General features: G+C 35.1%; 1 protein-coding gene across 1 annotated transcript in view; it reads right to left on the bottom strand.

Moving 5' to 3' along the window:
• The window catches only part of CDH10 (cadherin 10), a 68,606-nt gene that overhangs the window by 32,569 nt on the left and 12,061 nt on the right, over positions 1-23,976 (bottom strand). The window contains 3 exon segments of the mRNA XM_023752714.1: positions 6,520-6,687; positions 7,327-7,446; positions 8,890-9,184. Of these exon segments, the coding sequence (XP_023608482.1) occupies positions 6,520-6,687; positions 7,327-7,446; positions 8,890-9,184 (583 nt within the window).

The following is a 23,976-nucleotide window of genomic DNA, read 5'->3' as shown; positions in this document are numbered from 1 at the left end:
TCCCTGCTTTATGTTCTTCACAGCACTTACCACCTTGCTAGACCTCATAAATACAATGTGGTTATCACTTTTTGTCTACGCCTTCAATGGGTAGCTCAGGTCCTTGCTGGCCACTGTAGCCTAATTCCTGCTTAAAGCCTGGGATATAGGAGACTCTCAAAATTATCCAGATGAGTGGATTAGAAAACTGTAGTACATGTACACAATGGAATATTATGCTGCTCTAAAAAAGAAGGAATTCTTACCATTTGCAACAGCATGGATGGAACTAGAGAGCATTATGCTAAGCGAAATAAGCCAGTCAGAGAAAGATAAATATCACATGATCTCACTCATTTGTGGAATATAATGAACAAATAAACTGATGAATAAAAATAGAACCAGAGACATAGAAGCATCAAACAGACTGTCCAATCTATGAGGGAAGGCGGTGGGTGAAGGGGTAAGAGATCAACCAAAGGACTTGTATGCATGCATGTGAGCATAACCAATAGACACAGATAGTAGGGGGGTGAGGGCATGTGCTGGGGGGTGGAAGTGGCTGGGGAGAGGTCAATGGGGGAAAAAGGAGACTCATGTAATACTTTAAATGATAAAGAATTTAAATTTAAAACAATGATCTAGTGACCCATCTCTAATTCAGAACTTTCTCTACTCCTTTTCTATTTTATTTTCATGTACATCTCAGCTACTTAACGGGTAGAGACTATTTGTTCAGTCCTCTTTCTGACTTCCTTTTATTCCTCAACTTGTTATCCTCCAGCTTTTTCCAAATGATTTCAACTAAAACTAACGGGGAAAGATCATCCACAATTGCCTGCATTATGTCAATTCCAATGGCTGCTTTCCAGTGCTCATTTTATTGTCTCTTTTGTCCTTTCCATTCCATTACTCTCTTTTTGTTAGAATTATCAAATTACAAAAATATATAAAAATAGAAACTACAGAAAAGCAATCATTAAAGTCACCTACTATTTCATCACCAAAGGTAATCATTGTGGTCACTTTGAAGCATGTTCCTCTTTTTCTGTGCAGAATATGCCCACTCATAAATAGGTAACTTTGCTAATTTCCAACTTGATGACCTCTCCTTCTCTTCCTATTCTTATGGCTTATAGTAGGTATAAGTATAGTTTTAAGAAAGGATTTAGGTCAGGTAATAGGTTCTCCAAAAATAGCTTCCACTATAAAAGGCACTGAGTCCCCCAACCCCCACCCCCGATATTTGGACCAGTGCTGCTCCTCTGTACACCCATTACACTGTGCATTGTTCCTTTATCACGCTTGTCATTTCATATTAAAACATCATGCTAGACCAGTGGTTCTCAACCTTCTGGCCCTTTAAATACAGTTCCTCATGTTGTGACCCAACCATAAAATTATTTTCGTTGATACTTCATAACTGTACTGTTGCTACTGTTATGAATCGTAATGTAAATATCTGATATGCAGAATGGTCTTAGGCGACCCCTGTGAAAGGGTCGTTCGACCGCCAAAGGGGTCACAACCCACAGGTTGAGAACCCCTGTGCTAGACAGTGACCCACCCGTAATCAGAAATCAAGACTTATTTATCTTCATATGATTAATTGGAAATAAAGTGCTTGCTCCTGGAAGGTAAGCAATAGATTTTTTTCCTTTACTTATTGTTTTTAAAATTAAATTATAGCACTTGAAATAACTCATGATTCTGAAATAATTTCAACAGAGAGATCTTTTTTTGAGAGTGAAAAATTTATACCTAGCGAAAAGCAGAAAACACTTTTGGAACTCAGTTTTCAGATGCATCCCTAACTTTGAATCCATTGCCTTTATTTTAGAACCATACTATGGTGCACATGTCATATTAATGTTCACCTCTAAAACCACAAAATCCTAATGATAAGTTAGATTGGGCACACAGTTATGTTTGTTAACACTAATGAAATTTTACTATTGTCAATGTTCCTGTGAGTTTCTCCCATACTAGTCCCTCCGCTTGGAGAAAGTTCCCATCTCTTTGTATGGCTAGATCTATTTTATCTTAAAGTATTTTGATGAAATAGTACCTCTTAAATAAGACATTTCCTTATCTTACCCTCCTACTATCACACACATATTCTTCCTTTATCCAGAACTGAGCCAATACCTTGTATGTATCCAATGTCTCTATTTATGTATGACCTGCCTCCCATGCTTTAATGAAACATATCATAGGGACAAAAAAAAACACAGTGGTTTTTTAAGCAAAATGCATACATCTAACTTCTAAGATAGCATTCTCAATAAGTATTTTTAGGTAAAAGTTGATTTCACTTGAACAGCTCCTCATATAACATATCAAAGTTTCTCACTCTTGGCACTGTTGACAGTTGAGGCCCAGTAATTCTTTGTTTTGTGAATTCTAAGGACATCTGCAGTATTTCTGGCTTACACCCACTAGATGCCAGTAGTACCCACCAATTCAGAGAAGCAAAAATGTCTCAAGACATGGTAAAATGTTCTCTGGAAGGCAAACAAGAGAAGGACTGTTATAGATCCACGCAATAAAATTAGCTAAACAATGAAGGAGGAAACACAGTGTTTGCTCCTGGAAGGTAAGCAGTAGATTTTCTGAGTTTTCTTCTGCCCCTTTGCCTTCCAAATGACAGATTTTTATCCTCCACAGATGTAGCATATTGGGAAATGTTGAATTTGGATCAAACAATGTACGTGGAAGTTTAAGTTCTGACACCACTTTTATAACATTGAATAATAATAATAATAGATCAGTACTTGCACAAATCAACATTATTGAGCACGTGAATACACTAGTGGCAGTCACTGAGTCCAGGGCTTCAGAGACACTCAATTATTTCATTTTATACCACTTTGTGGAATATGCATTGCTATTTCATTTTCCTTAACTGACCAAGATGAAAAAGGTACTGGGTAGAGAAAACAGCATTGGGACTCATATAGGATGACTCCACAGTCTGCTCCTAAGCTGTCCCAGTTCACAGCCACTAGCGAAGCCAACAGCCCTCAGGCAGCTATTGGCTGGAAATATGCTAAGTCTGAATTGAGACTTGATGTAACTAGAAAATACTCGTTGTAAGGGTTTCAAAGAAACATGGGAGAAAATAATGTAAAATATCTAAATAGGTTTTACCTGGTACATCGATGATATGTTTAAAGGATAACATTGGGTTAATAAAATATATCCTATATAATAAAAGGGTAATATGCAAATTGACCCTAATGGTGGAATGACCGGGAACGACCAGTCGCTATGATGCGCATTGACCACCAGGGGACAGATGCTCAATGCAGGAGCTTCCCCCTGGTGGTCAGTGCACTCCCACAGAGGGAGCTCCTCTCATCCACAAGCCAGGCAGATGGCTGTGAGCGCAGCGGCAGTGGCGGGAGCCTCTCCCACCTCCTCAGCAGTGCTAAGGATGTCTGACTGTGGCTTAGGCCCGCTCTCCCAGGGAGTAAGCTTAAGCCGGCAGGTGGACAGCCCCAAGGGCTCCCGGGCTGCCAGAGGGATGTCTGATTGCCAACTTAGGCCCACTCCCCCAGGGAGTGGGCCTAAGGCAGCAGGTAGACATCCCCCAAGGGGTCCCGGACTGCGAGAAGGTACAGGACAGGCTAGGGACACCCCCTCCCCTCCCCAAGTGCACGAATTTTTGTGCACCAGGCCTCTAGTGATTAAATAAATGTCCTCTCTTTTCATTTTTAAAATATGGCTGACAGAAAATGTAAAATGACATATGTAGCACACACAATTGGTTTGCAATATATTTCTATGAAGCAACACCAATTTGTTTTCTTTATCATCTCCACTTGGAACCTCCTTTACTTTTCTATACATTGGGTATAAGAAAAATATCAATGGGTCTATACAAGTTAGTTGTGAGATTTTAGTGATGTCCCATTAGAAAGGCTTCATAAACTGTAGAAGCCTCTCCAAACTTTGGCTATTTAATGTAATGATGTTAGAAGTTAAAAACTAGCCCTAGCTGGTTTGGCTCAGTGGATAGAGCATCATCCTGCAGACTGAAGGGTCCCCAGTTCAGTTCCAGTCAAAGGCACATGCCCTGGTTATGGGCTCAATCCCCAGTAGGAGGTGTGCAAGAGGCAGCCAATCAATGATTCTTTCTCATCATTGATATTTCTATCTCTCTCTCCCTCTCCTTTCTTCTCTGAATTCAATAAATATATTTTTTTAAAAAGAAGTTAAAAACTAATGTTTTGGGTGTTAGATGACTTAAATTATCAAGTAACATTCTGATTGCCATTACTCAGTGTTCCCAATAGTAAGATATTCATTGAAGAAAAGACAATTGAGAAAATAAAAGTTCAAAAATTATGTTTCCTATGATTACAAAATAATGAGACAAGATACAGTATACTCTAAAATTTCTCTAAATGAATTGGTTTGTACATTTGGAGTTGGATATGGATGTCTACCCACCTCTGCCATTAGCTGCAATGTGGCTCTTATTGTCTCATTTGTAAAATGGAGGTCATAATACTCACTTGGATGATTACATAAAGTAGACCAGTAAGTAACTTGGTATGGGATCCAATAAAAATGCTATTGAGAAAATATGTTATGCTTTATTATTATTAACATTATTATTATTATTTCAGGGCTTATATGATATGCCTACCAGATACCAATTACAAATTCTGACTTAAAAGAAAACAATTATTGAATTAATAAAGATGTTATAACAGATAAAAATATTTTCTTCAGGAATTATTAACTTTCAAATGTCCATTTTTATTTAATTAGAATCTTAATTTGCTTATTGAATGCACCATTTTTTAATGGACTGCCATAAAGACACATGTGTATACATGTTCCTCTTCACTTAAAATATAATACTCCTTTTAATGGTTAGTTATTATTATTTTTAATAATATTTTTCAATTGATTTTAGAGAGAAAAAGGAGAGAGAGATAAAAATATCGATGAGAGACAACTGCCTCTTGCACGCCCCCTAATGGGGATTTAGCTCGCAACCCTGGCATATTCCCTGACCTGGAATTGAACTGGTGAACTCTTGGTTCATGGGTTTATACTAAACCACTGAGCAACACTGGCCAGGCTGTTCAGTTATTATTAATAAAATATTTTTCAGAAATATTTTTTATCATTGCAGAATACACAATTGGACAATTTTTTTTCCCTCCTGAACTTGTCTGGCCATTGTTCTGGTAACAGGCTTGCACTAAAGGACAATCAGAAATAAATATAAAATGTGAAATTTAAGTTTTATGTAAAGAGGCACCTCTTTAGACCTGTTCTGAAAGAACTATACAGGATTATAATTGGTTTCCTATTCCCTGCCAATGTTAAATGTAACTTGGAGCTGAAACCTGATTATTTAAAAACAGGATAAGTAAACACCCTCCTCCCTGTATTTTGGGCCAGACACCACAATAGCAGACATAACTGTCATGTACCTGAAGTATCTAACAAAAGAATTGTCACAAATACATAAGCATATGATTAGTCTACTAACACAATTCTACTTGAATTTCATATTTCCACAAACGTGATTAAAAAAAAATTCAATTCCAATCATGCACTTTCAATTATCAACATTAGACAAAAATAGCACAGAAAAGAGGAAAAATGCTTTTAAAGAGCCAAAATAATACAGTGAATCCTCAGACTATAATTCTTTCTGTGCAATGGACTTTAGTGTAAAAATATAAATATCACAAGAAGCTGTACTTTAAAACTTTATCACAAAGGTTCACTTAAAATTAGGGGATCAATTCAGAAGTTAATACACAGTAAATGCTAAAAATTAAGTACATAGACCTTACTAAAGCCTCCATTTTTATGCCACATTCGTAATAATGTAGAATCTCATCTTGAGCATAGGATCTTTTAGACTGGCAGGAAATTGGCTAAGTCTTGGAGTGTCCATTGAGGCCTAATAAACATCCTCTCTACTTGCAGGTCTACTAAATTTGTATAAAAAAAGAGAATAAAACCTGTGTTATAATGTCAGAAGCTAATGATTCTTAAGCCATTCATGACCTATTTTGAGAATTTGAAGGTTAATTCTATAACACAAAATAGACCTATAAATAGATAGGAATACAAAATGTTTTATTTATGATTGCTATTCCAAAGGCAGAGAGATTAAATGCAAATCTGACACTGATATCCAAATGCAAATCTGATTAGTGCTCCCTACGGTGTCCTTTCTAATCTGTCCAATTAGATTTTTTTATTGAAAAAAATGTACCCTCAAGTTAGTATCCTCCTTATTAAATTCTAAGTGGAAATAAACAGACTTGTTGTAGAATTATCTCTTACTTTGTTGTCCAATAAAACATTATTTTCTTTTGCTAACTGGAAGAAATAGTTTTAGATTACAATTATAGATGAAGAGTATATATATATATATATATATATATATATATATATAGAGAGAGAGAGAGAGAGAGAGAGAGAGAGAGAGAGAGGGGTTTTTTTTCTGATTTTTTTTTACTCTAAAGCTTCTACCCTGCAGAAAGACCATTAAAGGCAGCTTACTCTGGGGGAAGCGAGGTGGATTGTCATTGACATCTGTCAGCGTGATGTTGACGGTGGTAGTCCCCGATAAGCCTCCCATCTGGCCGCCCATGTCCTTGGCCTGGATAACCACTTGATATTGCTCCCTGTTTTCTCTGTTCATGTTTGGCAAAGCAGTCCTGATGATACCTTAAAGAAAATATAAAAACATTTGTTATCTTCACTGTCACCTCAATTATCTGTTGATTAAGCTCACAAAGTATATGTCCAAACTAGAGACTTTTAAAAGACAAGGTATGTTTTTTGCTATTAATGTTTATTGTCTAGAAATTTTAAAAGTGATCCAATGCAGATATTTTACAATTTGGGTCATGTTCCTAATTCTTAAAGAATACCATAGGTACTGGATAATGACCTAAGCCCATGTGACGCAAACCCATACGTAAAAACGGGCATCTTTTCTTTTTTAAAAAATTTTATTTTATTGCTTAAAGTATTACAAAGAGTATTATATATGTCTCCTTTTTTTCCCCCTTGACATTCCCCCAGCCTCCCCTACCCCCCAGTGTCTTGTGAACATTGGTTATGCTTATATGCATGCATACAAGTCTTTCGGTTGATCTCTTACCCCCCTCGCCCCACCCCACAACCCTACCTGGCCTTTAGCTTGCTCAATCATTCAACTTGAAGTTTGTAAATCTCTAGGTGTGGCATCATCACTCTGCTGGGAGTATTAATGGTAATGTTTGTTCTTATTTTCACACCTTTTTTCTACTTGTAGAGATTGTAAAGAATATTAAATTAACAAACCAATTCATGGTTCCTGACCTGTTTCAGGCTCCACAGAGAAATACGGCTGCCCTTGGAGTATGCTGTAAATGACTCTGGCGCTGTTTCCATAGGAAGGGTCATCGGCATCGGTAGCTGTGACTTGCACCACAGAAGTACCTGAAGTATCCAAATTCAGCTTAGTTCTGCACAGTACCAGAAGGAGGAGCAAAAGCACTGGTTTTCATGGAAGACTTGAATGATTTTGGCTTTAATCATGACCTCTTAAAAAAACATGTATTGATAATTTAGATGAAAATCATACTGAGAGTTAACTCTGAGTTCAAGTACATATTTATGTAGCCAACAAGTTTATTTTTATGCATGCAAATAGATACTGATAGAGTGTATCAGATTTTTTAAAAATGCATTCACTTTACAAATGCTCAGGTTTGATACTTAAATTAATTTTCTCATAATAGATTTGTTTGATGTAAAGGGCATATCTAATCACAAAGGAGTAAGTATGCTCCTTTCCCCCTCTGCACTAATTAACTATAAAAATAATTAACATCTGCTCTAGAATACAATTTTATGAATAGATTAAAATTTAAATTTAGAAGCAATCCAAGATGATCCCAAGTTCCACCAACTATGAAAAGCTATCTCATAAAGTTCAAGGCATTTAAAAGGGCTTTATAATAAGGCAATGGACAAAAGTCCTTGGGATTCAGTGAAGTAAATATTAAATAGTAATCCTAGAACAATGCTTTTGAGAAATGAAGAGTTCAAACTTTGCTATAACAACTTTTACAAATTTTTTTCCAATTGTTATCAGTTTATATAACTTGTCCTACATTTGAGAAATGAATCTATTTTACTAAATCCAAACATATATCTCTAAAACTGTTTTCATATGTTGAATTTTTTATAATCCTCTATTCATAAAAAATGAATGTGGTCTATGTAAAATAATTGGATGATCTCATTAACACCATCATTTATATTGTCAAGATAATCCAGACAAACTCAAGGTAAATGACTAGACTATATATGCAGAGACTCTTTTTATACCTATGTTCTAAATGTACTTATATTTGGTGTCAAAATATTACACAGCTATTATCCAAATTTATGTGACAAAAATTTACATTTTCATAGTTTTCTACTAAGTTAAATGGTATTTTCTTGGATTTTTGAGGAAAGTGTCCACTTCTTTGTATTGTAAGATTTACAAATACAAAAACTCCTGTCCTAAGTGAGGATATTATGTATGATTTTTGTAGGAGTCAATGGTGATTTCAATTAAGTGGTCATAATATTTTGAGAATTTCTTGTTTTTTAAATACTTTTTGAAAAACACCATAAATGTTTTTTTTTTTTAAAATATATTTTATTGATTTTTTACAGAGAGGAAGGGAGAGAGATAGAGAGTTAGAGACATCGATGAGGTCTTTGTATTGTAAGATTTACAAATACAAAAACTCCTGTCCTAAGTGAGGATATTATGTATGATTTTTGTAGGAGTCAATGGTGATTTCAATTAAGTGGTCATAATATTTTGAGAATTTCTTGTTTAGCCAAACCGGTTTTGGCCACCATAAATGTTTTAAATACACTTACCTACGACAGACATTTCAGGAACACTAGCTGTATAAATTTCCTCTGGGAATGTTGGCTCATTGTCATTGATATCGTGGATTTTGATCACAAACTCAGACTCTGGTTCTACTGGCCTCAGCGTTCTTCTGTTAATAGCTTGTGCACGTAGAGTATAAAAGGCCTTTTCTTCTCGATCAATTCTTCTTGTGGCATGAATGTCACCTGTTTTTTCGTCAATAATAAAAAGAGTACCAGCTCCATCTCCAGATAAAATATATTTGAGTGATCCATCTCCTTTATCTTGGTCTGAATGAAGCTAGGAAGAATAAAAAAAGAGTATACCCATGATAATGTCTAAAGGCACGTAATGTTGAAAGAATTCAAAGAGTTTCTTATATCCCATCACTGAATAATGGGGTCAGTTATTTTAGTTTTTTAAATGAGAGTTGAGCCCAGCTAGTGTGGCTCCTTGGTTGAGCGTCAACCTAAGAACCAAGAGGTCACTGGTTGTTTCCTGGTCAGGGCACATACCTGGGTTAGAGGTGAATATAACAGTGGGTGAATCTGGCCTTAAGGTGGCAGACCTGGAAAAGAGACCCTCCTTGGACCAAGAAGCAAGTGCAGGGATGTTTGAGTAGGGAAAATGGATCCCAAGAATCTCAAGTACAGTCTAAAAAAGGACATACAGGTTCCAGTTGTAAATATCCATTTGCTCCCATGGAATTCTTACCCCGAGGGGAGGGGCTCGCCATGGAAGGAACAGAGCATGGCTTTGTAAAACACAAGAATTATAAATATCTCTTTAATTGTACCATCCAATCAATAAACATTTTCTATGCTAAGATCACAGTTTGATTATTTGCAATAAACGAGTATACTTTTAAAATTTATATTTATTTTTTTATCAGATAAGAAATATAAAAACTATAAAGCATTTATAACAATTTAGATATTGTGAAAGTGTTTTTTAATATTCATATAAAATGTAGTAATAATTCATTATAGGCATACTGACATGTAGCTTAGAGAATTAAAAATTGGAGACTATATTTTTCAATTATGCAAAAAAATTAGAGAGACATATTTACCTAAATAGGTTTGATTTTTGCTCTTTAGATGACATATCAACATGCATTTTGATCTAATTACATGGGAAAATATTAAACTGATTATTTTCTCTTTAAAATATAATTTTGTTTCTTTATTTGAAAGTTTCATTAATGGGAGCTTGTAAATGAACGTAACTGTGAAAACATTTTATATGAATATCAAAACTGTTTACCTTAAATAAATATTTTGAGACACAAAAATGCTAATATATTGTATTACTAGTATTGTTGGGTCTACAAAAGTAGTCTGCTTTTTGCCTAATAGTTTGCAGTAATTAGCACTTAGCCATCAAATTTGGATCAGACTCCATTTTTTTATTTCTGGAAAATTACTCATTATTACAGGCCTAATGGATAAAGTAAACCCCAAATTGATATATACTTTGGAGGAAAAGACGTCAGGTGACAATTTTTATGGCATATTTTACTATTCATAAACAACAAAGCAAGGTTGAGAAAACTCAAGAAACAAACACCTGCTATTAAGTAAAAAGCTCTTAGAAGTAACTAATGACTGCGTTGTCCAGAGAAACACTCTCAAAAAGTCAAAAGATTGATGCTTTTTAGTAACTGAAATTGCACGTAGTTGCCGGGCAACTTTCCAATTATATGGATGTGAAACACTGGGTAATTTTCCAAATGGCAGGCATAAGCATTGCATATTTCTTACTCTGTCTGGGAATCAACATAATTCAAGAAAAGATTATTGATATTATCAATCATTTGATCAGATAAATTTGTGGTTTGTAGTAGAGAGTTATAATGTTTACTGTCTAATCTTTCAACATTTTTAATCTTTCAACATTTTTAATTGAGAAATATTTATTTACTCTCAGAAGAATCAGGTACTTCTAAAAGTAAAGCAGCAATTCCTTATTAGTTCTATGGAAGATTCAAACACTGTATGTAATGGAAATTCACTTAACAACCCATAAGCTAGCCCATAGAAATGAGGGAGTGTTTCCTTAAGTATATAACACATAAGTTACTTGATAAAGAATGAGAAGAAGTTTAAACTTGGAAATTTTCTTGCATTTTACACTTCCTGGGGAAATACCGGATGAATATAGAACATAGATTTGGAGTAGAGAGGGTATAAGGCAAGATGGGAATCATTAATACCAGTTCTATTTTATTCAGTTAGTCATGAAAAAAAGTTGCTAGTATTGGTGAGATTTTAATTTTAATAATGCTCCATTTTGGACTATGAATCACAGCAGGATTTTTGCTTTCACTTATACTACAGAGAGTGGAAATTAAATTTCACATCCTGGGAGTTCCTGTTGGATTAGAAAATTGAACATGGTATTAGGGAATCAAAAAGATGAGGATTGGAAGTTGGACTGTGGTTTTGAGAAATAAGAGGATTTCAACCTCCTCATAATTAAGAGAAATAAATTAAACCTGTGAATTTATACCTTTTGGCCTAAAGATCTAGAACTACAATAAAATTTTCTTGAACCATTAGAGCGTACATAAAAGAAAAGTGAATTTTCTTCTTTGCAAATATATTTTTATTGATTTCAGAAAGGAAGGGAGAAGGAGAGATAGAAACATCAATGATGAGAGAGAATCATTGATTGGCTGCCTTATGCACACCCCACACTGGGGATCCAGCCCTCAACCAAGGGCATATGGCCTAACCAGGTATCTAACCATGACCTCCTGGTTCATAGGTTACTGCTCAACCACTGAGCCACGCCAGCCGGCTAAAAAGTAAATTTTCTTAAAAAGGGAAACAGCTGATCACTAACACTAGATTAAAGGGCCAAAGTAACCATGTTTGGGGGTTTCCATTAGCATATGTTTATCAGAATCTTCTTTAAATAAACATATTTGAGAACTGGACAGTAAAGAAGCAACAGATACTAGCATAATGCCGAGAGGTGCATTTGGGGAGTTGCTCCCTCCTGTAGGTGAACAGTGGGAGACAAGAACTAACAATAACATTGATGTTGATATTGATGATTTCCTAACAGGTAAAGAAAAAGAGCCATGCACAAAGTTCTTTAATCACAATCCCCTGCCCTCTTCTTTTTAAGTTGCTTTTTATTACTTTAATTACTTCTTCCCTGGTATTGTCTCTCTCCCTCATGTGTGTTTATTTCACATTTCAACTCATTTACTAAGTCCGTGGTTGGCAAACTGCAACTTGCGAGCCACATGCGGCTCTTTGGCCCCTTGAGTGTGGCTCTTCCTAAGCCTTAGGAGTACCCTAATTAAGTTAATAACAATGTAACTACCTATATAGTTTAAGTTTAAAAAATTTGGCTCTCAAAAGAAATTTCAATCGTTGTACTGTTGATATTTGGCCCTGTTGACTAATGAGTTTGCTGACCACTGTACTAAGTAATATCAGATGAATGTTAATACGAAAAACTGTAGCTTTCTTGTTGCTCTTCACTTTTATATTTGAACTAGAGGCCTGGTGCACGAGATTCGTGCACTGGGAGGTGGGGTCCCTCAGCCCAGCCTGCACCCTCTTGCAGTCCAGGAACCCTTGGGGATGTCCACCTGCCAACTTAAGCCCGCAGTCAGACATCCCTCTTGCAGTACAGGGTTCTCACAGTCTGGGACCCCTCGCTCCTTACCGCCCACCTGCAGCAGAGGCGGGAGAGGCTCCTGCCACCGCCATTGCACTCACCAGCCATGAGCCTGGCTTTTGGCTGAGCAGCGCCCCCCTGTGGAAGCTCACTGACCACCAGGGGACATCTCTTGCATTGAGCGTCTTCTCCCTGGTGGTCAGTGCGCATCATAGCAACCGGTCATTCCGCTGTTCAGTTTATTTGCATACTAGCCTTTTATTATATAGGATGTTAGTTATCAATACTTGAATTTATTAAACATTTAACTGAATAAAATCAGTTGTTTCTATTACTGAGAGGTGGGATTATGAATTATGTGTCAAATACCTTACAGCATCTACTTTGAAATAACTTTTATATTGATTTGACCTTGTGCTATTTTATTATGTGAGACATTAAGTTTTCTTTAAATGGAGAAAAAATGTCAGATTATTGAGGCTTTAGTTCCTCAGTAACACCTGTTCTTTGGTGTGAAACATTTGTGCCACAAATCTTTAAGAAGAATTTTATGTTAATGCTGACCTTTTCTTTCCTTGAGGAAAACCTATTAAAAATTCACAACCTGCTATGTTCCTTGTAAATTCACAAGCAGATAAAGGACATGGCAAGATACATGACAATTAATGAAAATAGAACAACTGGTGCTGGGCTGCACATTTAAAAGTCATTTTCCTGATTTAACTTTTTTATTTAGATGTGGTTAATTATAACTCACTGCTTATACTGAGCAGTTTCATAATTAAAGCTGAACAATCCATTGAATTTAAAGTCATATTTTAAGTGCAGATAAGTTAATGAAATCTGATCATTTAAAATGTGGCATGTTCAGTCAATGAAGGAAACATGCATAACATTCATCTTAATATAATTTGTCTACAATTTTATAAGGTAAAAGTGGTCTTGTGGCAATATATAGTTTAAGGCTGTCTTTATTTTATTTTTTACTAGAGGCCCGGTGCACAAAATTCATGCAAGGGTAGGGTCCCTAGGCCTTGCCCACGATCAGAGCCGATCAGGTTCCCCGCCTCCCCACCTACCCGCCTCCCCGCCTCCTCCTTCCCTAGCTCCCTCAGCACCCCACTGCCACTGCTGGTCACCCACCATGTTCCACGCCAACCCTGGTGGTCAGCACACATCATAGTGAGTGAGCGAACTCCCAATCTCCCAGTCGAACTCCTGAGGGGACACTTTGTATATTAGCTTTTTATATATATAGATTTTTAGACTAAAAGAAGAAACTGAGATCCAATCGATTTTTTATCTCACAGAATTAAAGTAAGATTACACTTCAGGATAGGTATTATGTTGATGGAAACTTTACCACTTAATATCAGTTAACTTTTATTTTTCAGTTCCTCACATTAAATGAGAAATTACGATGATATATTTATGAAGTACAGGAAAAATATGTAATTTGTTACCAAAAGGATAATCTATAAAAAATGTGATATTTTCACTCTTCATTTAAAGAAAAATGAAGAGCAAGTCTTAAAAAGTGAATAAATATCTATCAATTCTGTCTGTAAAATTTTGATTACTAGTTCAGAAAAACATATTGTGCGAGATTCTTTCTCACTCAGAAATATTGATGCCTTTTGGATATTGGTAATTGTTGGTATTTGGTTATATTTCAAAAATGGACGGACCTGGAGATTACTATGCTGAGTGATAAGCCAGTCAGAGAAAAACAAATATCATATGATCTGCCTTATATGTGGAAGCTAATGAACAAAATAAACTGACAAACAAAATAGAAACAGGCATTGATACATGAAACAGATGACAGCTGTCAGAGGGGAGGGGATAGCGGAGGACTGGATAAAAGAAGCTGACATGATTGGTCAAAGAACATACATGCAAAGCCCTTGGGCACAGACAACAGTGCGATGGTGGCCAGAGGGAAGAGGGGCATGATGCTGGGTGGAGGTGGGCAAAGAATAGGAACATGGGGACATCTGTAATAGTGTCAACAATAATAATAAAATGAGAAAAACTGGGAAAATTTTGAAAAATTAGAATTATATTAGTAAGATTACATTGCGATTAAATGGTTGGGCTAGCAGCTCTTTGAAGGATAAATTTTGATGAATGCATCACAATGACTGTAACATTCATTCTCCAATTTAACAGCTTCTATTTTTGTGTGTGTTCATTAACTTTAAAAAATCTAGAAATTTTTAAATAGATTTACTAATGCACAGTTATAATTTTATGCCTGCTGTTCTTCCAAATAGCCAATAAATTCTATATTTGTTTTTTTTTAAATCCAGATTGTGGCAAATATGCTATGCTATTCTGGTAGCATCCTCATTAGCATTTTGCTCTTTCTGCTCTAGTGAGTAAGATAATATCAGATGTAAAAGAAGGAATTCAATGAAATAACTTTAAATTTACAACCAATAAGACATTTAGAGAAGACGGCCCAGTATCAGGAAGCAGCTGAAAACATGTTAAAGCACGTAAACACAGTCTGGTCAGAAATAAATAAGTGATTACTCATTTTGTTGAGCCTGGAGGGAAAAGGGAAAAAAGGTGGGAACTCTTGAAATGGAGTATACAAAAGTTACAGAGAAGACTGAACATTATTTTAATACTAGAGGCCCGGTGCATAAAATTCATGCATGGGTAGGGTCCCTACACCTGGCGGGTGATCAGCACCAATCTGTGGGGTGACCGGAGGGGCGATTGGGAGGCCCCCACTGTCATCCGCCTTGGCTGGCCTGGGGCCTGTGGGCGGGGGCAGCTCATGCATTGAGCGTCTGCCCCCTGGTGGTCAGTGCACATCATAGTGACCCATCATTGCACCACTGGTTCCACAGTTCGGTCAATGGGCATAATTAGCCTTTTATTATATAGGATTGATAATATAGAAAAATATAAATGAAGTGTTATGAATCCAAATGAAACCATTACTTTCCATCAAAAATAGAAATGAGAAAGAAAGCTTAACAATGGAATGGATTGTAAAAATATTTATGGTCATTTTAAAATAACTCACATATATAATTTATTATTTTTATTTTTAACTTTATTTTTATTTTTGACACTATTATAGATGTCCCCATTTTCCCCTCCTTTGCCCACCTCCACCCAGTCCCTGTACTCCTTCCCTCTGGCCATCAACAAATATATAATTTAGATTGATAAATACTTTCCTGAACACTTTCTTTCTGGGGCCAGAGAAAAGCACAGAGGATGAAACAATGGATGGACAATGATGTCTATTTGGCTTGGTGTCTGGCATAAAAAATAAGTGATTTATTTTCCACATGTGAGAGGGTTCTCTAAAGATCTCCTCCAAGAGAAAAAAAGAACCTTAGTGAGGTCTGGGTTCAATAACTTGAGATTCCTCTTCCCATCTGGTCTCCCAAGAGTGCGACCAGTTGAAAATTGGCCTTGTTTCATGGGCCACCCTGATTGTGAGTCTAATCTGGGCTGGTCCTAAAGCACTGGGGGCTCTCCTTAAAGAAATGAGGGGTTACTCAGGACCCTACAACAGGTCAGATTTCTTTTCTTTGTCTATAAAATTCAAGACATCTCCTGCTAAACTACTGCTGACTTACACCTTAAAGTGTCTTAAGAAGGGTACATTTCTTTGCTAGTACTGTAAAGATATCGAGATTACTTTGAAGACATTTATTTAAGTTTTGCATAGACATATATTTTACAGGACATCATCTGCCTCAAGACCTTAAATGCCATGTATAATATACAGTAGAAACATTCTTTCTAATAATTAATTTATCCTTTCTAGAGAGAGTCATTGGAAAATATTTTAGATAAGGTTTATATTCTTCTAGAAGCCTGGCATCTTCCTTCTTACAGTTTTGAAAATCACTGAATTAAAAAAAAATCTTGAGGTGTGCAAATGACATTGAACATTGTATACCTATTTTTCCTCACAACTTCAAGGAGTCTTCTTAAGCATTTTGGATTTAAAATATAGGAATATATCTATCAATACATGTCTAAAAATGTAAGTAAATGCAAAATACTTAAAACCATGAGATTTATTTTGATTAATAAGATAAAAGAAATTAGAGAAAAAATAACAAATGATCACCCCTTTCCTCTGGGCTACAGTGGCAGCTGAGAATATTTCCTCCTTCCTTTGTGCCCATAAAGGTGCAGTGATAAATAATGTAAGAGGAGAGAAGGCTAGGGATAGGTATTTATTGAAGGAGTTTACTTAAATAAGTATTTCTTAAACTAGATTGAACTAAGATAAACTAAACTGAAGATAAACTAAATTGTGCTATTTTAGGAGTTAGAGGTTTTAAAGACTTTTGCTAGAGGCAAAATCTCTTGGGTTTCTAAGGCTTGTAAAGGTGCTTCTATCTTGAAATCTATAGAGTAACAAGTACCTAATTGGATGTCCAAAAGAGAAGGACCAGGCAGCTGCATGTTCTTTCTAGGGGTTATGGTCAAGGAGGAGAAAAATTAAAACAAGTTCGGAACTTTACATTTATTGTTATTTTTAAGGCACTGAATGAAATGATAATCTAAAAAGGGATAGGAACCCCTACCCTAGGAAAAAATTTGCACGTTTGTGTGTCTGTGTGTAAAATACAATGTTTATGTGATATCAGGGGGCTCAATTATCCTCTAAAATATAGCCATAGACCACTAAATTTAAAAAAAGAATGCTTAGTCTAGTTCAGCTTTCTATGTTTTACAGTCTGGTAAGAAATAAATAACTAAATAAATCAAGTAAATGTCCTAGTCAAGAGAGGAGATTGTTGAGGTTGTTGCCTTAGCTGGTTGGGCTTGGTGTATAGAATGTCAGCCTGAGGATGGCAGGGTCCCCTGTTCAATTCTGGTCAAGGGCACATGCTCAGGTTGTGGGCTCAATCCCCAATAGGGGGCATGCAGGAGGCAGCCAATCAACGATTCTCTCTCATCATTGATGTTTCTTTCTCTCTCTCTCTCTCTCTCTCTCTCTCTCTCTCTCTCTCTCTCTCTCTCTCTCTCCTTTCCTCTCTGAAATCAATAAAAATGTATTAACAAAAAAGGAGATTGTTCATTTGGCTGAGACATTCATATCTTCATCAAATTATAAAACCTATTCCACAAACTTACCAGAAAATAGCATGCCTCTATAACTTGTATCCTTCCACATTAAGTTGATGTACCCACCCTATAAATTCTTACTCTTCTATCAGGTCCCTATTTATGCCTTATATCCTATATGAAGCCCATTTTCAAGCTCTTTTGAAAGGCTAACTTGACCTCTCTTCCCTTCCTAATTTGTGTTTAAAAACAGAATTCTAACTTGTGTGTTTGTATGCATTTGCATATATGCACCTAATTTTATAACACCTAGACACATTTTAAACTATTATGTTTATGTCTTTATGGAGCTACAAATATATTTATTTTGAGAATAAATATTCTATTCTTTTGGACTCCGAACATTTCACTGTACACACACACAGAATTATTTATTTGTAGGAGGGATGGACATAAAAAAGTCAAGTGCCACAGACATGAGAACTAACGAGTTCATCTTGTGCTACTGATTTGAAAAGGCTGAACATTCTGGATGGAGTAAAATTGAATTAGAAGCCCATAATAAAAAAGTGGGGATTGATCACCCTATATTATAAGTATAAATGTACATAAAATCATTCTTCATATTGAAAAAGACTGTGCTGCAAGTTAGATAGAAATTTCAGTTAACTTTGAGATTGAATCAGTGAAATATGATATCTACATGAATTACTGGGATACAAATTTAATTTTTTTTAGTAATAGCTAGGGATAGAAATGTGAATCTAAATTTGTCTCTGAAACTATATGATAAGTCATTATAGACATCTGTATTTTATCATAGTTAATAATAAACAGGACAACATTCCCACTGACAAAATATAGAACAGCCAAATAGATTACCCAAAAAACAAACAAAGAAAAAACCACACATATTGCCAAGGACAAATCAGTATGCAAACCAGGAGAATTGAATGGACTAAAACCTGAGAGGAGAGAATTGTACAAAGGAGAACTGTGGATTGCCAGCTGTTTTTTTCCTCAGGGGAATTTGCCTTTCTGGGCCTAGACTTGGAGCTAATATCTGTGATTGACCCAAGAAGAAGATAGTTGGGGCATAAGAAGAAATGAAGATGGATGGAGGTAGGCAAAGGGTGGGGGGAAAGAGCTCACCTGCAATTTTGCCAATAGGTTTTCTATTAGAAGCGCATTAGGCCTTCTGGATTTATCCTTCACTGTTTTATTCATATCACCCCCTTTTAACATTGGCTTTGACTATTTATCATGTGAAATAAAATACATGTTTCAAATGATTCTTTTTATAAAAATGTCCTACATTTTTCCACTTCCTTAGAAATTTTAATTTAATTATTCTAAAGTTCTTTACTCTCTGTGACTTATTTCTTGGTACCCCAGAGAGGGATGCTCTATTTATTAAATGAGATTCTTCTTTTTTAGTGCTGTGGGATTTTCTAAAATGTTAGTGACATTTTGCGATTTTTTTACATTTGTGTAAAAGGTTCATTAGAGGCTTAAATGACTTTTCTCCTTCCTTACAAGCCTGACCAATAAGTGAGCATGAGGACTGCATGCCTTTCAAAGAGGACTGTCAAGCAGACCCTAAGTAGTGCGTTATGGCAGCTGCTAGGTGGGCTTGCCACATCTCATAGATTTGGCCACTAAAGACACAATGAACACAAATAGATTGAGATGGTTTACTAGGTTAAGCAGAGAAGACATCCAAAGCTTCAGGTTTGTATCAGTTTCCCTTGCTCCCCAAGTCCCAAGGGGAGTGATGTAGGCTCACAGATCAACTGTGCATGTGAGTTGGTGTCACAGCTGAGAGACACTGAGCTCAGGAAACCACATGGGAATTCCTAGCTTTACCTTTATTCTCTGGAATCTAAGGAAACCTGCATGGGGATTCTACCATGCTGGAACGCCCCTGGGTAGCAGCTAGTTTCTATTTGTACTATCCTGGAATGTAAATTAATCTAAGCAAATCGGGTGTGTTAATACCTAGAAGTGAAAAAAAATGTGAGAAATTTATGAAAAGTTGTCTTCCAGCAAGAATAGAATATGTCTATTGGAATCGAGAACTTCAAAATAAGTTGCACACATGGGAAATGGGAAGGTAATGTGGTCCCATGTCCACTATAATGTACAGATACAGTGGGGCCTTGACTTACGAGTGTCCCGACTAACGAGTTTTTTGAGATACCAGCTATCTCTCCGCCGATTTTTTGCACTGAGTTGACAGAGTAATTTGAGTTAACGAGCTCCTTAACGAGCTCGGTCTCGGAACGAATTAAACTCGTAAGTCAAGGCCCCACTGTTCTGGTATTACTAATACTCAATTTGAGAGCCATAATCTTTTCCAGGAAGATATGTGATTGAATGTTTTGCTTGTGCTATTAATAGAGATGTAAGTGGGGAGGTAGGTAAGAGAAGCCAATCTACACAGCTAATTGTGGAGGAGAAATCGAACAAAATATCCAATGAGTGCAAAATGAAGTTGAAATCAACACTAACTTCCATCTCAGCTTTCTCCTATACTACTCTCATTGTCTACTGCAGTTCTGGTGGTTGGTGTAGCTATCACAGTGACCCATTCCACTTTAGGTTGCCCATAAAGTCTTCATAATTTTTGTTTATCTGAATTCTCATCAGCTTGTTCACAAAAATATTTTACATATACTCTGACATATTGGAAATGATTTAAAATTTAATTTTAATCTCAAGATTTTTCATATTTCTTTTTAAATATCATAACTCTAAACTATATTTAGAGTTACTGCTTTCAAGTTTGCCTAGGCCACCTCATTTCCTTTGTCTAAATTCTATGAAAAAATATTGATGTGGATAACTGGTGGTGATATGACAAGGGGGATAGATGGTTTTCAGTGTTGTTAGTACTATATTCTACAATTTGAAAACATATAAAAGTGGGGTTATTAAAATCAATTCCTGTATTAATTTTGTATTTACTTTTTACACTTCAATTTAGATACTTCCTATTTACCACTGTTATCACCTTGACAAATTCCTAAATTGTAATTTTCTGGAGTTTTCTGCATTGTTTGTACTTTGACTTTATTGCTAAGTACAAAAGGCTTGATATATTTATTCTCTTTTAATCCCCTTAAAATTATTCTCATTGTCCTTTTTTCTCATTTTCAAATTATATTCATTCTGTTTTTAATAAAATAAAACCAATTGCTAGTTGAAAAAAAAATAGTTCAATATATTTCCATATAATTTCACACTTAATTTCCTTCATGATCCTCTTAACATAAAAATAAAGACAACACACCATTAAAATTCAATAGCTTAATTTCATTTTTCAGCTAAGTTGTTTCTTGCATTCTTTAGTCATTAGGCAAGGGAGAAGAAAATGAGATGAATTTTCATTCAGTTAAAACAAGAAAAAAAGTGAGGTTGTCAATAACTTTCTCTGTCTATAAGAATAAATAACTACTTCAGCTTCTGCAGCCACTGATGATAGTCCAACTAAACCCTCCCTGCTGAATTTAACAATTACTTAAAATGTGTTATAATCCCTAAACAAAATGATATGAAAAAATGGACTGAAGATACGACTAATGATCCATATCAGTTTTCTCAGGCAAAAATTGAATGTAATTGTTAACTCCTTTGAGAAATCATTACAGAAATTGTATATATTTGCTTAAAACTTCTAACCATTCCCCAAATTCAAGGTTTTTAAAAAAGGCACAACATATAAAAGTAAATTACTTTGAGCCTATTATAATTTTATGTGATATTAAGCAAAATAAGCATAGGAAAAAGAAAAAGATAATTTTTTTAAATAGAGAGTTATGTTATAAACCAAATATCACTTAAGTGTTGAAAATCTGTAAGATTATCAGAAAGTAATGTTGAAAATTACTTAAGATTTGAGGCAAATTTCTGTAACTGAAGATGTTTAATACAAAGCTCTTACATTTTATCATTTCAGAATATTTGGCTATACAGAAATTACATATATAAATTACATCACTAAATTTGTTTAGCTGTTCATTATTATAAGTTATTATTTGGATTCTGAATTTTACAGAACATTTAGAATTTCAAATATTCTTATAAACTATTATTTATATTTAGCAAGCAATGAAACTATGACAAAATGATTATAAGAAATTTAGTAAAGTAATAATCTATTGGAATGGAAGTGTTTAAAACCATAATTAGTCTGAAAAACTATATTTTTATTTTAGGTGACCACAAGATTTTTCATATTTAAAATCTTGAGTTTATATGGAAAACTCTATCGAATCCCTAAAGGGATTAAATAATCTACATTTTATAGGCCAGATTTCAGTTAGTATACAGCTTTGGGCCAGAGATGAATTAAATGTATAGCATACTTTCCATGTTTTAAAGTGTGACTTTTTAATATTTTGGTATTTTCATGTCATTGTTGATTTATTTTTATCTCTAAATTTGTGAACATCTGCTATTTACCTTTTGCCTTTAACTTAACATTTTTTGGATGATTTTACATGATCCCAGCTGCTTACCCTTTTAAAAGGCAGATGTTCTTACTTTCTGTTGATTAAATTAAAAATAAGGTTATGATGTTTCATTTGGAAATATTTTAAATTCTATGTGTGTTATGTGAGTGTAAGTGTGTGTGTGTGTTTCAATGTTCTATGCATTTCCATTGGCTTACACGTTTTGGCATAAGAAACAGGCCAGTAGGAAAATAGGTTGAGAAAGAAGTCCAACCACCAACATAAGCACATAATTAACATGTAATTATTATCTATGTGGCCACTTCCATTTCTGAGTGTTTCCTTTAGATTCCTCTTTGCATTTATATAGTTAAAACAGCTTTGAAATAAATGAGCTTTTTGTTAGAAGCTATTGTGTTTTTCAATTGATATGCACCCTAAATTGTAACAATGCTGTGCATTAAGATGGGGTGTGATAAGAGTTTTAAAATTTTGCCCATTCATTATCTACTTTTGATTTCCGAAATTACAACTTTCACGAATAGATGCCATTATTTCCTTTAAAAATATAGAAACTAAGACTGATAGATTAGGTCAGTGGTCGGCAAACCGCGGCTCGCGAGCCACATGCGGCTCTTTGGCCCCTTGAGTGTGGCTCTTCCACAAAATACCACGTGCGGGCGCGCACGTACAGTGCGATTGAAACTTTGTGGCCCAGGCGCAGAAGTCGGTTTTCAGAAAGGAGATAGACGAAACAAGTATACAAGACGAGTGTGGATGGGAGAGTTGGAAGGAGTTGACCTCAGCGAACGTACCTCAATCAGATTGAGGATGTTTTTAGCAAAGGCCAGATTAGGAGTACCCTAGTTAAATTAATAACAATGTACCTACCTATATAGTTTAAGTTTAAAAAATTTGGCTCTCAAAAGAAATTTCAATCATTGTACTGTTGATATTTGGCTCTGTTGACTAATGAGTTTGCCGACCACTGGATTAGGTCATAGTTTCAAAGAATTTGGCTGCTAAGTTGAAACTTCAGGGTTCTTTATAAACGATTGTCAGCATTTTAAGAGTAAAGGAATTTCAGGTTGAAATGTATTGCTGGTAGATTTATGCATTCAATAAGAGTACTACCGACAAAAATAAAATGTAATAAAGAAAAGTTGTGCTTTCTCTGTGATGTTTTACATCTATTTACTAATATGCTAGAATACTATAGTGAAATAATTCAAGTTTCCTGATAATATAGTACCAAGTTTGAATCCTAGCTGTATAATAATTTAAGAGCTATGTAACTCGATATAATAGCTAGCTTCTCTAAGCTTCAGTTTCCTTTTGGTAAAGTAGGAATAGCAATCTTTGTATTACAATATTGTTGTGTAAATTACAGCATCTATAGTGCCTAGCAATAACTGGCATACACTATACCCTCAACTAATTTACTTTTATTATTTAACATTTAAAAGGATTATATATATTCCACTTTTATTTAGTGCTAATATTATGCTTACATATATTAGTAGTAAAAATAATATAAATGACATAATACTTATGAAATTTGAAAATAGACATTTCAGGGGATTAACATACATTTCTTACTATACATTAGTTACTTCAGAAATACGTGCTTGGTACAGATTTGCATTTGATCAAAATGGATCACAGACCTAAATATAAAATGCAAAACTAAAACCTCATGGAAGATAGCATAGGAAAAAACCTAGAGTAAACCTTGGGTATGCAAATTGCATTTTAGATACAAAATCACAGGCATAATCCATGAAAGAAAGAATTGATAAACCAGACTTCATTAAAATCAAAATTTCCTGCTTTGCAAAAGACAATATAAAGAGAATGCGAAGATAGAACAAAGAAGAAACAAAATATTTATAAAGAGAATGATAGAGGACTGTTACCCAAAATGTACCAACAACTCTTAAAAAGCAACAA

The sequence above is a fragment of the Myotis lucifugus genome, unplaced genomic scaffold (assembly GCF_000147115.1).
Source record: "Myotis lucifugus unplaced genomic scaffold, Myoluc2.0 scaffold_0, whole genome shotgun sequence".
Taxonomy (NCBI): Eukaryota; Metazoa; Chordata; class Mammalia; order Chiroptera; family Vespertilionidae; genus Myotis; species Myotis lucifugus.
This window is presented reverse-complemented; position numbering and strand designations above follow the sequence as displayed.